The 15,846-nt window shown below is 36.8% G+C and overlaps 1 protein-coding gene across 1 annotated transcript in view; it reads left to right on the plus strand.

Annotated features, from left to right (window-relative positions):
* KCNH5 (potassium voltage-gated channel subfamily H member 5) overlaps positions 1-15,846 on the plus strand; it is a gene marked incomplete at its 5' end in the record, with an annotated part of 236,174 nt that overhangs the window by 173,756 nt on the left and 46,572 nt on the right. Inside the window, one exon of the mRNA XM_019645963.1 lies at positions 7,329-7,525. Coding sequence (XP_019501508.1) covers positions 7,329-7,525 — 197 coding nt within the window. The remainder of the gene's footprint in view (positions 1-7,328; positions 7,526-15,846) is intronic.

Genomic DNA, 15,846 nt, shown 5'->3' on the forward strand with positions numbered 1-15,846 from the left:
GCAGCCCAGCTCCAGGTTGAGCTGTCGTTCAGCATCTTAGCTGTAGAGGGCAGTGTCACTGGCCCTCATATGTGGGATCCGAACCAGGGCCCTCTGGCGTCCCAAGCCAGTTCTTAAGCAATGCGCCACTTGGCTGGCCTGAAAATTAAAAACTTTTAAGAGCAGGATTTTTGTTTCTCACATGTCTCTATCCCCCACACAGCACAAAGCACATGATCAAGTTTAAGTTTAGTGTTAGGATGCTGGATGCATTAACTGAATGGGGTGAATAGGACAGCCATCATTTCTTCTATTTGACAGATGTGAAAGTTAAAAGTTTTAGTTATAATATGAAAATTATTATAGTCTTCAACTCTAAATGTTTTCTTAGGAAAAGAAAGCAGAAGAGTTTCAAGATGTAACTGCTTTTCAATTCAGTTTTCTTGGATTTTCTAAATAATATGCTGTAACTTTCTTGATTTGGGCATATGTTTGGGTTTCTATATATAATCAATTTGTTCCTAACATTAATAGTACCGTGTTTATTACCATATATTCTACCTTTTTAAAGATGGCTACCATTACTCCTTACTGATATAAGGGTTTTTTCTATTTTTTTTTTTTACATCTACTTAATAAGAGTTATTTGGCTCATTCTTTGCATGTAAAATAAGTCTATAAGCTAAATCAATTTTTTTTAGTCGATAAGAATTATTTGCTTTTCTAAAAGTGTTTTCAAGTTTGTATCCTATATAATTTTTCAAAAGAATTACTTTGGGCCTCAATCACTGAAGATTGGCTGGCATCAATTCTAAATGTCTTAAAAAGTTCTATTATAGTACACCTATATAACTTCTTAATTTTAATACTCAGTGTCTTGTTCTTTCTGTTCTTTTCCTTGAAAATATTACTTTATGACAGTTGCTATTTATAAATAGCAAAACACTTAAAATCGTATAATTTAAAAACTCATAGTGTTCATTTATCAATAAATATTTTGTGCATATGTATTCATAATAAAGTTCATGAGCCTACTGCAATAAACAATTATAGTGAAGGGCTACCTAATAAATAAAATGGATTAAGTCCATTCTATAGAAGAATCATCAAATAAAGCCATCACTATACCCCCACATACACTCATAGGAAACTGCCTAAGTAAACTTCAAATGCTTTATTTTTAGGGATTCATTGGCTATATTAGATAGCTGTACTCACTGATGAATAACTGAGATAATTTTTATGCATTTATTTTATCCATGTCATTAACTCACCAAATAATGTGTTTCACATTTTTAAAAACACTCTGGCTGTAAAACCAGCACCTCAGGGGACCATAATCCCCAAGCATACCATAGTCTGAATTACTCCTTTAATTATGTTGTAACGCTGTCTCTGTTCGGTCTTTAAATTTCCCAGTTTTCTACTCTATGAATCTTTAACATTTACTTCTATTTTACAATCCTGTTTCCTATGGTTTAGAAGTTAAATACTTTATAAGACTTGATGCAAAGAACTGAGAATATATAAATAGACCAAACAACTTTCATGTTGAGTGTGAGCTTTTCTACTAATTTTAGGGCTTTGGGGGAAGGTTAGTTTTTTCAAGCTCTAAAATGTTTATAGCAAAGACTACTTGCACCCAGTGGGAGATGACCTAAAAATTAACATTGGATAGTCTATAGTCATGAAGATGAACAGGAGTTCACAGCCCTGGAATTGTGCAAAATATTTGTGATGGAAAAAAGGGTACTTCTCTGTTGGATATTTCATGCATAATCCCATATCTCTACAACTTGTGATTTCTTCAGATCACTCAGTGTAAATGTACATAATATTCCTTGAAGAAAGACATTAGTTAGCTCTACTGTGACTGGTAAATTAATTAACTGATTTATAAGACAACCATCTTCCCAGAAGGCCCATAAAAGTTTGTTATGAATTGAGTGACTATTAGGTGATATAGAAAACTGGATAAAGCAAACATATTTTTAAATGGCTGATTAAATTAATGCCCAATTGATATATTGTGTATCCTAATGGAAATTCTATGTTATAAAGCAATTAATATTGCTTATTATGTAATATGAGTTCTGATGTTGGGAGCAGAATTATCCATACTTGTTAATATTGCTATGCTCCTCCAAACTCCTTTATAGTGGAGAGCAGGGGACAAGTTCTACTTTTGTTGAGTCAGTTAACTCTTCTGTTACTTAATAATCTTGTATTGGGATTTGAAGTTGAGAGGCCCTAGTTTTTTGGTTTCTTTTGTTTGTCTTGTTTGTTTGTTTTGTTTTGTTTTTATAATGAGACCCTGACAAAATATTATCTTGAAAATATAATTTGATGATTTTTAGCTAACTTTATAGAATTATAGATGTAGAGAAACCTTAAACATTAGTTTTTGTTTATCCTGTTCCCTTTAGGGTCAAAGGGACAGGTAATGATTCTGAGAGCTCAATAACCTGATCCACGCTATTAGTGATAGAACCTCAGCTCTAACTCTAGTCTAGCATTTCCCAATTTGTTCTTCTGGGTTTTTTTGACCCCTTGTCTTTTTTGGTCCAATGTATTTTTTTCTCAATAAATGATTGTTGAGCTCTTGAGCTGTTCTAGTCATTAAGGTAAATAGAAGTGGCCAAAACAGAAAATTCTCTCCCACATGAGTTTATATTCTAGTTCAATTATGTTCTTTCCACATCATAGGCTTTTTACTTCTCTATGATATTAAAAATAAATAATTTAAATTTAAAATTTTTGATAGAAATATAATAAGGATTTTCATTTCATCAATTAGGTAAAATAAAACATGTAATAGACATTTGAATGTCTCCACAATTATAAATGGTCTACATTGGCAAGGGGAAATTCATTTATGTATTGGGTATATTTTACCTATTGATGATGTGCTTATCTATCATTGAATATTTATTTACTATTCTGTAGATCTATTTGCATATTTTATTAATTCAGTTTTATTAAAAAGTATAAGGAAAGACATTTGTGAAAATAGTTTGCTTATTTTTAAAGTTATTTTTCCCTAAGAAAATAAGAAAAAGTAGACTTTTTTTTTTTTTGAGGGAAAGTGGCTCAAACAGGTAATTGCTGTCTGAATCCAGGTTTATTTATTATCATAGTATGTACATTTATGTCAAATAGCATGCAATGTTTTAGTCAGTCAAAACAAACAAACAAACAAACAAACAAAACTTGATGCCATGGGTCCCTGCTGTTGAAGTGTGACTTCCCAGTTTGTCACAAGTATGATTCCCCAGGCTGGATATGCATGCTGGGACACAGCTGCATTTTGGGGTGAGCATTGTGGATTTACCTGCTTTCTCACAATGGAAAAAGTAGACTTTTAATTGACATTTCTTTTTGTGTTGGAGTTTCACTTTCATTTTATGTAATTTATTATAGCTATAACATTAATCATATTCTTCTTTGTATTTTTATTTTTAATTTAACATTATATAAGTTATGCATGTTTTGCATGCTATTTGTAAAACTAGTTTTAATTCTGTATGAATTGATGATAGATAAATTTCCATTGTTGTTGGACTTTATTTCTATTTATTTATTTAATTATAACAATCTAGGATTGTTATTAATAACACTACAGTGAATATTACATGTGTTGGCTCTAAATCTTTTGCTTAATTCCCAGAAGTAAAATTACTAAGTGAAGCGCATCGATGATTATTGTAATTACAATACATGAAAATCAAATATCTGAAAATTAATGAGCAGCTATAAATGGATCAGAGGTGGTAATTTGAGAAAGGGTCACAGAAATTAAACAGAAAGAAATGCACGAGGTCTTACAATTAAGTTCGTGAAGTCATCCTAGAAAAAGTGCTACATACCACACTGCTGAATATCACTACCTTCACCTTCAATGTAGTCCCCTTGGGAAGCTATGCATTGATGCCAGAGCCTAGTCCACCTTTCAAAGCAATTTTGGAACTCTTTTTCTGGAATGGCCATCAGAGCTGCCATCGTATTACCCCTAATGTCCTGAATGTCATCAAAATGTCTTCCTTTCAATATTTTCTTTATTTTTGGGGCAAGAAAGAAGTCATTGTGGGCCAGATGAGGTGAGTAGGGAAGGTGTTCCAATTCAGTTATTTGTTAAGTGGCTAAAAACTCCCTTGCAAACAGTGCCGTGTGAGCTGATGCATTGTTGTGATGCAAGAGCCATGAATTGTTGGTGAAAAGCTCAGGTCATCTAACTTTTTCACACAGCCTTTTCAGCACTTCTAAATAGTAAACTTGGTTAACTGTTTGTCCAGTTGGTACAAATTCATAATGAATAATCCCTCTGATATCAAAAAAGGTTATTAGCAACATCGTTTTGACTCTTGACTTGGACTGACAGAACTTTTTTGGTCATGGAGAGTTGGCTGACTTCCGTTGTGCACTTGGACACTTTGTTTCAGGGTTGTCTTGTTATACTCATGTTTCATCACCAGTGATAACGTGGTCCAAAACATCATCTTGCCTCTCTGAAAGGTCTTGGCAAACCTTGACTCTCCTTTGCTTTTGTTCATCAGTGAGCTCCTTTGGGCCCATTTTTGTACACACCTTTCTCATGCCAAGATTTTCAGTTAAGATTTTTCTAACTGTTTCTCTATCGATATTTACTTGGTCTGCTATGCTTCTCACAGCCAGCCGACGATTTTGACGCACAATTTGATGAATTTTTGCAATGTTTTTATCAGTCCTGCTTGTTACTGGCTGCCCTGACCTCTCTTCATCAGTGACGTGTTCTCTCCCCTCAGAAAAATGTTTAATCCATTTGTACACTGCCATTTTCTTCATGGCATCATCTCCATAAACTTGGACTAACATGTCCCTGATTTCACTTCCACTCTTGTGAAGTTTAACAAGAAATTGAACATTTGTTCATTGCTCTAATTCAAGTCAGACCTTCTCACAATGGCACACAAAAACATGCAACAACAATAATGAGTGCCACTCAGCAAGACATTGCCACACATTGACACGAACACAGCTGTGAGACACTGATATACCAAGGTTATGAAACCTTACCAAGCTGTTTGTACAGTGCTGCCAATGTAAGCACACAGTGGTAAGTTCACGAACTCAATTGTCAGACCTTGTAATTCTTTTTTCTGTATTTTCAAGAAAAAACTCAGTATTAAAAGAATAACAATGATAATAAAGGAAAAAACAAGAGGTAGATCAAAGTAGCCCTTTAAAAGCCCTATTATTTTCATAGCTCCATGGATTCTGATAATATAGCATTTGTTGATCTCTTTTGTTCAAAAAATAATATAAGTAAATTATAAGACAAAACAGAATCCATCCATTATCCCATAATGTAGAGAGAACCTACTATTTTAATGCATTAGCTTTCTATGTCCATGTGTGTGTTTCTGGCGGGGGGATAAGGTGCATAAAATGAGATCATAGTATATGTAGAATTTAACATCCTACTTACATTATTTTACATAATGTGAAATATTTCAATTTATGATATTTAATAGCTGCATAACATTCCATAATTTATTAATTTATATTTGTCTTGTTTCTACCTTTTTTGAATATTGTAAATATTACTTCTGTGAACATTTTTATAAGTAAGTTTGGTAATTCTGATAATGTAATTAGAGTAAATACCTATAATTGGAATTACTAATTTAAAGAGAATGCCATTACAGATTTGTGAAGTTTGTAACTAGAGGTAGGGTTTATCTTTTCAATTTCCACAGCTCAGGTCTTCCTTAGGTTATGATGATGCTCTACAACCTTAGACACCTTATTTGGGTCCCAGGTCTCTAATTAGTCTTCTTTGGACAAATATATGACTTATCAGACAGCTAGTTGAGTTATTTGTCAGCGTTACTAACCAAAAGGAATTTTTGAGGGTACAGAAACAAGTGAGATTGTTCAAGATTAATTAAATATCCATTATGTTTATTTTATGCTGATCATATGATTACCTGGTGGTTTTAATCACCTCTTCAATAATATGCATGTTTTCTTTTTCCTATCCCAAGTTTCTGTGGTTCTCTAAGGCTTTCCAAAATGCCTATGTGGGCAAAGAATCTATAATCTTGTAATCTCTCTCACTTTACCTCTCTCTCTCTCTCTCTCTCTCTCTCTCTCTCTCTCTCTCTCTCCCTCCCTTTCTTCACACACACACACACACACACACACACACACACACACACTTCTCCAGTTACATGTTATCATTTCTCTGGTGGACTGGCTGGCCTGAAGTGTTATAAGACATTTCTTCCTCTTTATTTCCCTGTCAGTTCTGACTTTAACCTTCATGGTGAGAGTAGATATTTGCTCATCTCTGTGGTTAGAGTGCAGGGAGAATAAGTCTTTGGCAGAGTGCCTATAGGAAGATTTTCCCACTTACATATCATCTTTTCCACTTTAAAACTTTCCCTTTCTCACAGAAGGGCAAAGAATGAAGTTGAGGACGTGTCAGAACCCAGAGGGTCTCATGGAACTGCCTCAACAGGAAGGCTTTGGCACTTAATCTCTGACTTGACCTCATCACCCCCACCCCTTTTTAAGCACTCTTGATTTGGGGTGGTAAACTGTTGAGTTGAGGTCACGAGTTGGAATGTTCTGTGAAGTGAATAGTAGATTTCTGTGTGATTTTTAGAGTTTTAAAAAGGCATCTGCATTTGACTACAGTATAGTACTCTCTGTGGAACTGTTTACGGCATAATAAATCTGGGTCTCCATGTTTTACCCAGCTCAGCTTCTTAGGCTCTGTAATTGTGGATGGGGAGCCCTTGGGCTGGACCCTGAGGACTTGCATAAGGTTTGGCTTGGTGGGGAGGGAAAGGCATCCTTGAAGAATAAGTCACGGTGAGTTTTCATCTGCCTGGAGCACAAGGCTTAGTTGCTGAATAATGTATGTTTAATATATGCTGAATCGTTTCCAGATTTATAAAGGCTGTAACGGTAGATCCTCGTATATTGCATTTTACTGTCATCTCTACCAGATGGAACATAAGAAAGGATGAAACTAAGTCACCTTTGCTCCTTCTAGTCAGAATGGGAAAAGTTAAGGTGGCAGAAGATAATGAAACTGTTTGTTAAAATGAGGTTTTTGGCTTCTCCGTCTGACTTCATTTATTTATACCACTCCAGATTTCCATCACAAACTGAATTCGGGGTAATGTTGCTTTACATATTCTATAAAAGTGCAGTACATTGTTATGTGTATACAGATGGGTTTATACACTCAGGCTCTAAATTATGCTGAAAGGTCAATACCATATACGAAACTGACTAAAAATAGTGATTAGGTTAGGAACTAGTGTAGATAACATGAATACATATGTTCTACTCTTTCCCAGGGAAAGGCGATGTGTTTGGAGACATCTTCTGGAAGGAAACCACCCTTGCTCACGCGTGTGCCAATGTCCGGGCGCTGACATACTGTGACCTCCACATCATCAAGCGAGAAGCCTTGCTCAAAGTCCTGGACTTTTATACGGCTTTTGCAAACTCATTCTCAAGGAATCTCACCCTTACTTGCAATCTAAGGAAGCGGGTATGTTGTTTGGATCCACTTCTTATTAGTATCCAGAGGGTTCATATGTCATGCTCTGTTGGTGGGGGAGTGGAAAAGTTATTTCGTTTTCCGGGAGCACATTCCTAGCAATGTAAGGCGACATCATTTTGTTTCTCTTTCTTTATATTACGTTTACCTTTTGAAGGGGGAATAGTCCCTGTGTACATGGATAGAAACTTGAATCATTTCAATTTAAGATGAAAAATGAAAAACAGACTTGAGGAGAAACAAACTGTACTATCATATAATTAGTGAGTTCTTGAGGGTTATAATACTGCCTGTCATACAATTAATATTAGTGTCTCTTTCTCTAGTATGTGGATTTTTTTTAAAGTTGGTAAGTTTAATCAAGTTGGTTGCCTATTTTATATTCCTGACTCACTTTAAACCCTTCTTTGCATTTAATAATCAATTCATAAAGCTTATTTCCCATTAATTCTTCTCAAGCACACTATCTCAAAAAATAATTAGCCGTCCCGACAGTCTACAAATAGGTATAGGAATCCTTTACTTCACACTGATGCTGCAAATATACTCTTCAATGCCATTTCCTTTTTATTGATGATGTGACACAAATTTAATTTGCATGAAGAAATCTTCTACCTCTGATTTATAGGTCACTGGACATTGGCTAGGGCTCTTTTATTGCCAGGAATGCAATGCACATTTGGATAACTGCACTGAAGGAATTTCATGTGAAATGATTGCCTGTCTACTATGGTGAAGTATTTTGAAGTCACAAGCCTTCCTTGTAGTTACATGGAGGAAAAAAAACAAGCCAAGAGACAAATTAACATCTCTACTGTAGCAACAAGTAAATGAACATAAGCAAATCAATGTAATTTCCTACCCAGGGTTCTAGAAGAAGATAAGACTGCTGGAGTCAAACTCATACTAGCTGTGTCACGATACATATTTGTTCTATTTTTGAATAGCATTTTCAGTTTCTGTTTTTTGTTAGCAAATAGTTATTGAGTATCCACAACCTTCAAGACAAAATGTAAAGAGCTGTTGAGAGCACAAAGACTAAATATAGTCTTTTTTTTTCTTTATGTCAAAGAGCTTATAGTCAAGTGTGAATATTATGTGAAATATATATTTGTAAAAGTAATTGAAAGTTAAGATTGTTACTCATGTGGAAGAGGGGGGCCAAATATGAACAAAATATGGAACTTTCTTGCTTGTTTGTTAGGAAGCTGAGTCCCTTTTAGTATGAAGCAGAAATATGTCTTCTTTGGTTTATGATCTGCCTTCTCCCATGAAAAATTCTTCTACAAGGCGGCCTGTTAGATATTTGAAACTCTCATTCTTAAGTCTTCTCCAATTTAAATTTTGCCAGTTTTATAATCTTCCCACATACTGCAAGATTACTGAAACCCCTATCCATTGTTGTTTCAGTCCCCAGGACAGAACTTATTTGTCACTGTCCTCCTTAAAGCATATTGTTTACACAGAATCTCATCTGATGTTTATAATATTCCTGTGGAAAAAAGAGCCATTATTTTCCCTTCAAAACACACAAGGAAACTCAGGCCCAGAAGGATTATGTCAAATCACCAACTGATATATTTGCAACGCAAGGTCTCAAAGAGAGATAATGAACTCACCAGCAGAAAATAAATTTTGGTTTTTCAAAATGAGTTCATCACAAAGCTCTATTGATTCTTTTTCTCTTTCATGCATCTGAGCACATACACATAACACATACACACACACCCATATACACACATCACGCACACATGCACACACACACACACACACGCACACACACACTGGTTTTAAGAGCTGAGTGCACATGCCAGCATGGCTACCTCTGATAGGAAGAGAAGCTAGAGACAGGAAACACGTGTAGATTTTTAAAAGGGATCTGGAATGGTGCATCTGCCTCTACACGGCTGGTGCCTGAGTTATATCACGTGGCTTCTTCCCTTTATAACCTGTTCCCTGTGTCAGTTTTTAAAAAAAGTAATTTCAGCCTTTCTGCAATTGACGGATGGTCTCAATAACTTGAAAAAATGTGGGGATAGGTGTATTGTCAGCTAGTGTCACTTTATTTTCAGAAAAAATATACTCATAAGAAAGGGAAACTGAGAAAGCATCCTCCAAAGATTCATGAGAATAACTACCATTTTGAGAGTCTATTTTATAGCTATACACTTCGACATATTTTTCATATAATAACTAATCTTATTAAATGTCAACAACCCCTAGACAAGGCAGTATAATTTCTGTTTCATTGATGAGGAGGTTGAAGTTCTGAGAATGGGAAAGCTAGTTGCCAAATAAATTATAGGCGACGACCTGGATTTGAATCCATCTCTGTCTGGTTCTAAAACCCATATTCTTTAGGCTATACCCTGTTCCTTTGGCTTGTAAACGTAGCTGACATTTTTTTCCCCCACAACAATATTCCACAGACACACACTCAACAATTTACAGAGTTTCTCATTTAATCAGTCACTTTAACTTCATTCCCAAATGAGCTATTAATTAAAAAAATATTTTGTTCTTATTGCTATTACTGTAAGCAATCTTGCAGTGAACATTCATTGTAAATCGTATAACTTAGTATACTTCTGACATCTCACAGCCATCATAACCATTTGGAACCCAGATTTTCAACCATCATAGATTCCAGCTCTGCTCACATGAGCAGATAGGGTGGCTGAGTGGAGAGGTATGAATAGTGCTTTAGCTGCTTGCCTTCATGCCCATTAAGGAAAAATAAGATTTTTGTTATGGAAATATAGCTCCCACTAACCATCTTTAAGCCCCTCTATATAAAATAGAACTGTAACTGGTAATTCCACCCAACAACTAGAGCAGGGGTTGGGAAACTCTTTCTGTCAAACGCCAGAAAGTAGATATTTTAGGATTTGGGAGTTATATAGTCTCTGTCTCAACTGCTCAGCTTTGCCACTGTGGTGTGGAAGCAGCTGTCTCAGCTCAGGCTAAACACCGTAGACTGACAGGGTGGCTTAAATAACAGGAATTTAGGGGCCGGCCGAGTGGCTCAGTTGGTTAAGAGCTCACTCAAGAGTGCGAGCTCTGAGCAATAGCGGTTCAATGCCCGGCCCGAGCTGAGCTGCCACTGAGCTGCCAACAGGTGGCAGGATGGCTCAGCTAAAAATAAATAAGTAAATAAATAAATAACAGGAATTTATTTCTCGTAGTCTGGAGGCTGAGAAGTCCAAGATCATGGTGCTGGCCAACTTGGTTCCTCAGTAAGGGCTCTTCTCTTCCTGGCTTGCAGATGTCTGCCTCCTCGCTGTGTTCTCGTGGCGAGGAGGGAAAGAGAGAGCGAGAGAGGGAAAGAAAGCCATCTCTCTGGTATCTCTTCTTATGAGGGCGCTAATCTCATCATGAGGACTCCACTCTCATGATCTCATCTAAACCTGTTACCTCCCCAAAACTCTTTCTTCAAGTATCACCACATTGGGGGTTAGGGCCTCAACATATGGTTTGGGTTTTTTTTCAGGGTGTTGGGGTGGGCTGAGGGCACAATTAAGTCTCTAGCAACAGCCAAAGATAGTATGTAAATAAATGAACATAGCTGTCTTTGGTAAAACATTATTGACAAAAACAGGCGGCTTCCCATTGGCCTTAGTGTGTCAATTGGTGAAAATAAAGGCCTGGAAGTTAGATAGGGATGACAATGCAAATAAAATTATCTCCCCCTTTATTAGAAAACAAATCTCTACTACTTTCACCCAGCCAGAAGGTTATAATGAAGTGGAAAATATCATATGTAAGAGGTGGCTACACAAAAACCAAAAAACAAACAAACAGAATAAATAAAGAGGTAGCTCCAGGAGCGAGGCAGATAGCACACATGAGTGAAACAAGGCTTATGTGCCTGTGAAGACTGGGAGTTTACAACATGTAGAAAAGGGGCAGCTGATACTCAGCCTGGTTGCACATTAACTTGCTGGAATATCAGCCCACTATTGCTTGGTCTGCATATTTTTTTTCCCCCGAGAATCCCAGAAGTATGAATTTTTATGTGAAATCACATTGGTTTAGTAACTCATTTGCTTGATTTTTAAAAAGATGGTCAAACAAAACAAGTCTACTTGCTGATGCTCCAACAGTTTGTGAACTGAATGAAATGATTTGATGAATCCCTGATCTCATGATACTAGAACCCTGAAATTTTTACCTGAGAGCTATCTACATTTGGATGAGAAAAATTATTACACCTTTGTTTCCTCTAATTTCTAAGTGAAATTTAGCTTTTCCTTCTATCATGAAGGTTGGTAACAAGCTACAGTATTATTTGTACCAGAAGAAATCAGAGGTCTTATCCTATCGTGTTGTATTTAGTGAAGATACCCTGGAATATTGTTTATACTCATCACTACTTAGTAATTATGGTAGTTATTAGACCTGCTGCAAGATGTTGTTATTAATTACATTAACAATAAAGCACACAGGTAACTATCTTGTGAATTAATATTTAATATTTCGATAACTAGATTTCAATATAATGTGTTTCCTTTGCAGTAGTATGTATTTTATTTTGTTCATTTAAAATAACTCTTTGGAAATGAGGCCTAGTCCACAAGCTCTGTTAGACTGCTGGAGATTAAGATCCCTTGTATGAGAATCAGAAACTGAACTAAGTTGATCAAAAGACCTGGTTGGTATATATTTTTCAATAATAACACAATTCCATAGTTTCAGATCAGTTTAAACATATTCAAAAAAGTCATGGGAGAGCAAGAGAGGAAGGTTGACTCTCTTGCTGACTTTATTTGTGTATTTACTTACTTGACCAATTTAAGGTACCATTTCCTGAAATGACAAAATGGTATTTATTACCTTAAGGACCAGTTCTCAGGTATGGGTCTGTGAAGGCAAGCGGCGCACCAGCACAGGTCATAATCTAAATTTTAAAGGATTCTAATCAGCCTTTAAACATAACTGTTAGATTTCTGATCATTCTGCCTACTTGTTATACAATGATGTTTCCCCTTTGTGTAAAGAGCTAACATAGCAAGCCTGACTGCTGTATTTTGAAAGACCTGCTTATCCAGTGGGTCCTTGGCTGGCCTCTGGGAACTTGAATTTCAAGAGGGTTCCTCCCCACCACTCTAATGGAGAAGTGTGGCTCCCTGTGGCTACACTATTTATTCAAACAGTGTGGTTTATACTAAACATTTACTTTTCTTCCAGAAGTCTGGAATTTTGGTATGTGCCAAGTAGAGGATACCTATGTGACCAACTTCCAATAAAAATGCTAGGCACTGAGTCCCTAGCAGCCATCCCTGGTGGCAACATTTTACAAGCATTGTCACAACCTGGTGCTGGAGGAACTGGGGAGAGGACCTTTGGAGACTTGTTTTTAATCCCCTGGACTTTGACCATGCATCCTTTCCCTTTCTAAGTTTGCTTTGTGTCTTTATACTGTAGTAAGTCAAAGCTGTGACCATATGCTAACATCCCGTGAGCCTCCTAGCGAATCATCCAACCTGGGGGTGGTCTGAAGGGCCACAAAGTTACCATTTATAAAGGTTGATAGGAAATCTGTATTCTCTGAGGTCCTCAAATCTGCAGATATCTGGGTAATTTCACTGTAACCCTTTTCCCATAATAGATGCTGAAACCTACAGATGCTATGTTTTATGAGAGTAAAAGAATGAGGTATTTTAAAGTTGGTGGGTATATTTGTCCAAGAGGCTATCCAGAGAATCTCATTTCCTTGAAAGCTATAAAAAATGCTACATTCCACTTATAACAACATTACATATGGCTGGGGTTTTTTAATTCTTTCTAAATATTTCCTCATTTTAAAAATAAGAACATATTTTCCTCCAGACTGACTGCTTCAATAGTGTGAGAGAAGAGTTTTACTTGTTATTTTCCGTACTTCTGGTGAGACACTTCCATAAAGTGTGGCACAGAAAGTATTATCTGGCTCAGTATACCGGGGCTACCAAAAAAATGTATACACATGACTTGTATTCATCTTTTTGTTATTGGTATATATTATTACAATTTTAATACAGTTTTTTTCCTTTCTTAAAATGTGTATATGGGTTTTTTTTTGGCACCCTCTGTATATTCAGCATGCATCCATTGTGCCCATACTACGTTTGCTATGGCGTAATGGAGGTAAGGGACCAAGTGCCTGCTGTCCAGCAGCCTGCGGTCCAGTGAGAGAGTCAGATGAATAAAGCATCATAGAATCAGATATGCTATGAGAAGGCTGCACCCTTGGGGCACAGAGGGAGCATAGTGGAGACGAATCTAATTCATTCCAGGGGAGAAGACGGGGGTGGGGGCGGGGAGTGGTGTTCTCCAGGAGGTGATGACAATACTGGAGTTAGAATTTTATTTCAAACAGAGAAATATTCTAGAGCAAGGAAGGATCTTGTAGATCATCTAGTCCAACTTATTTTCAACTTATTTTCTTTCAAGGTGAGAAAACTGAGACCCAGAGAATGTCATAATTTGCTCAAGTTCACTTAGCCAATTAGTGGCAGAAGTGGGATTGGAATCCAAGTCTTTTGAATCACACGCTGGTTGTATTTCTACTGTTTAGCCTAGAGAGCAGCCTTGTGGAGAAGTTGATGAGTAAAATGCAATACTTGATGGTGGTCATTTTTAATAGGGAAGAAGGAAGGTATATGGCATTCGTTTGCATGTGATTCATTGATTGATTCTAGTGTTTTTCACACCATGATTCATAATTCTGGATAAAACTAACAGTGAATCCAAAACACCAAGCTACAGGCTGTGTTCAGAGCCCTGAACAGGACTCAGTCTCAGCATGAGCCAATGTACGTGGAACGAAAGCTATTACGGTCTCCAGAAAACTCTGAAGTATTCCATAATATCTATGCTTGCTTCTCTCCTAGCACTGATTGTGGTACTATGGTTTCCTATTTACATTTTTGCTTGTTTAGCTAAACAATAAGCTCTGTAAAGTATGTAGTTTCTGTAATCCCTTTATTGCCAATAACCAGAATAGTGCTTGCTATATAATTGAATGAATATATCAGTGAATGAATGAAATGTGGATTAGACAGACATGCTGCCCAGCGCAGTTTTTATCATCACTGACTAGAATAATCACTGTCCTCCAGAAAAACAAATGATAGCCTTGACAACCTTGGCAAAGAGCCTTATGAAATAGGATTATGAAAATGACCATTCCCTATTAGTGTTAAATCACAATTAGAGTGAACTTCCAGCTGTAGTTTCTAACCTACAGACTGTGCCACAAGGCAGCAGCTTATCAAGTGCTTTCTGAATAGTACAGCAATTTTGACATCACCGTTGAGTGAATTAAGATCACCGGACGCCAGGGGCCATGATTACCAGAAGAGTCCCTTAATCTCCTTCTAAAGGACTTGGAAGAGCAAACTTTTTTCTTGCAGTTTCCTTGGAAGAATTTGCACACCACACTTGCATCTGAGCAGAGAGTAGTTACAACTCTCATTACCCTCAATTGTTTCCCAAGATTGCATTCTCACTGTGAACCACTGCCCTGCAGGCAATAGCTCTGCTTACACGTTATGGTTTGTAGAACATTCAAACCTCCAAACTCGGCTACTCCAAACTGATGTGGCTTACTGCCTGGCAGTTTACACAACACAGGCATTCTCTCATTTGAGTTTTAATTCAACCCTGTAGGGCAGTGAGCTAAGAGAGATGAGGCAACTTGCTCAAGGCCACACAGCTGATAGCTGCTCTGAGGTTCTGACCTTGGTTTCCCAACTCTGAGCTGGCTTTCTTTCCACTGATGGTGGTGGAAAGAGGCTGACTTTCAGCAATTCCAGGAGTTTGTCATGTGCATTTAGATGAAGCAGACACCTAATTATGCAGTCTTTTGCGCCCTTAAGCTGCTTCTATTTAGGTCTCTCTTGGTCTGCTTCCAGACAGCATAGCAACTTTTCCACATTTAGTTACAAGGACGTGGGTTCAGAGATCCCTCATCTTCAATAATGCCTCCAAAGCAGTTATTTAAGGACAGAGTTTTCCGTTTCAGAGTGGGGAGTGGGTTGAATAATTTACCAACATACTGGATGGTAAATTATAGTGTCTATTGTTTGATGGCTCCTCCTTTCAAAACTAGGGCTTATTCTGATTGCAAGCAAATATGCATTTTAGAAGTGAACAAGAGGGAATTGAATAAGTCTTTAGTAGACAGAAGAGTATTTATCTCACATAATATAAGAAGGTAGACATCTTATAAGGTATCTTTCTTGGGAATCTTCAAAGTATCCAGTAATCCACTTTCAAGTGAAATGCTTTAGGTTTGTTTTTATTTTGGGGCTGAATCCTGCCTTACAATA

This window comes from Hipposideros armiger, unplaced genomic scaffold (assembly GCF_001890085.2).
Source record: "Hipposideros armiger isolate ML-2016 unplaced genomic scaffold, ASM189008v1 scaffold_5, whole genome shotgun sequence".
Taxonomy (NCBI): Eukaryota; Metazoa; Chordata; class Mammalia; order Chiroptera; family Hipposideridae; genus Hipposideros; species Hipposideros armiger.